The 1,226-nt window shown below is 34.4% G+C and overlaps 1 gene segment (V, D, J or C); it reads left to right on the forward strand.

Moving 5' to 3' along the window:
- The first annotated feature begins 221 nt into the window (after positions 1–221).
- LOC107097388 lies at positions 222–662 on the forward strand. The segment is given in 2 exon segments: positions 222–270; positions 349–662. Coding segments are annotated over 2 exon segments (363 nt in total).
- The last annotated feature ends 564 nt before the right edge of the window (positions 663–1,226 follow it).

Raw genomic sequence — 1,226 nt, forward strand, 5'->3', positions numbered from 1 at the left:
ATATATATATATATTTATTTTTTTATTTATTCATTATCACACATTAGATAAACAAAATAAAGAATACTGTCAAACTATATAACCTAAATTTGGCTTAACTCATAGATTGAAATTTGAATTTTTCCCTCTCTGAAAGGCGGAGTCAATCCAAAGCTTAATTATTTCCAGCTCTATTTGTGTGACTTTAACAAGCAGTCAGAGAGCAGAAATCACTCTGAAACATGATGGACTACAAGTCTGGGCTGCTGTTTTCTATCATCTGCTTTACAGGTGAAAAAAATGCTGGCAGAACATCAGTCTGCTTTTTGAAACTGTTTACTGACATGAACTATGTTTATTGTTTCACAGGAGTTTATTGTCAGACTCTGAGAGAATCTGAACCTGTGGCTAAAAGACCAGGAGAGTCTCACAAACTGACCTGTACAGCCTCAGGATTCACGTTCAGCAGCTACGACATGCATTGGGTCAGACAGGCTCCTGGGAAGGGACTGGAATGGCTTGCTGAGATCAGTAGTGGTGGAAGTGGCAAATGGTATTCTCAGTCAGTCCAAGGCCGGTTCACCATCTCCAGAGACAACAGCAAACAGCAGGTGTATCTGCAGATGAACAGCCTGAGAACAGAAGATTCTGCTGTTTATTATTGTGCTCGAGAGACACAGTGACAGAATTTAGTTGTGCAGCTGTACAAAAACCCCAAGTTCTTTAAGGGATCCTTTATTTTGATAGCAGGATTAATTTTCTTCATAAGGTTCCAAGAATTATATTATTGCAGAAACTGTTAAGAAAAAATGACAAAAAGAGAAAAATAAATCTTATAATCTTGTCTTCTATTATATGTCACTGTTCAGGAATGTACCTTTAATCTGTTGTTCTGAATTTGACCTGTTTATATGTACTGTACAGTAGGTTGGTGTGTGAGATATTAATTTAATTAAATATTTTATCATTATAAATGCATGATGAGGATAAACCTGCTTGGTTTCAGGTTTTTTACCATAACAGATGATTAGCCTGCAACGTTCTCTAAACGTTTGTTTAGATATTTACATTTTGACTGAAATTAAACAAAAAAATAAAAAAGACAGATACAGTACAGATAAAATTAAATATATTCATACTAATTGCATTAAAGTTTACTTTAATGTGGGGTTGTTGCAACAAATTGTATCTATATTAGAATAGTAGTTACTAATTAAGTAGGTACTACATTTGAATTGTGCATTGCC

The sequence above is a fragment of the Cyprinodon variegatus genome, unplaced genomic scaffold (genome assembly GCF_000732505.1).
Source record: "Cyprinodon variegatus isolate N-32 unplaced genomic scaffold, C_variegatus-1.0 Scaffold691, whole genome shotgun sequence".
NCBI lineage: Eukaryota > Metazoa > Chordata > Actinopteri > Cyprinodontiformes > Cyprinodontidae > Cyprinodon > Cyprinodon variegatus.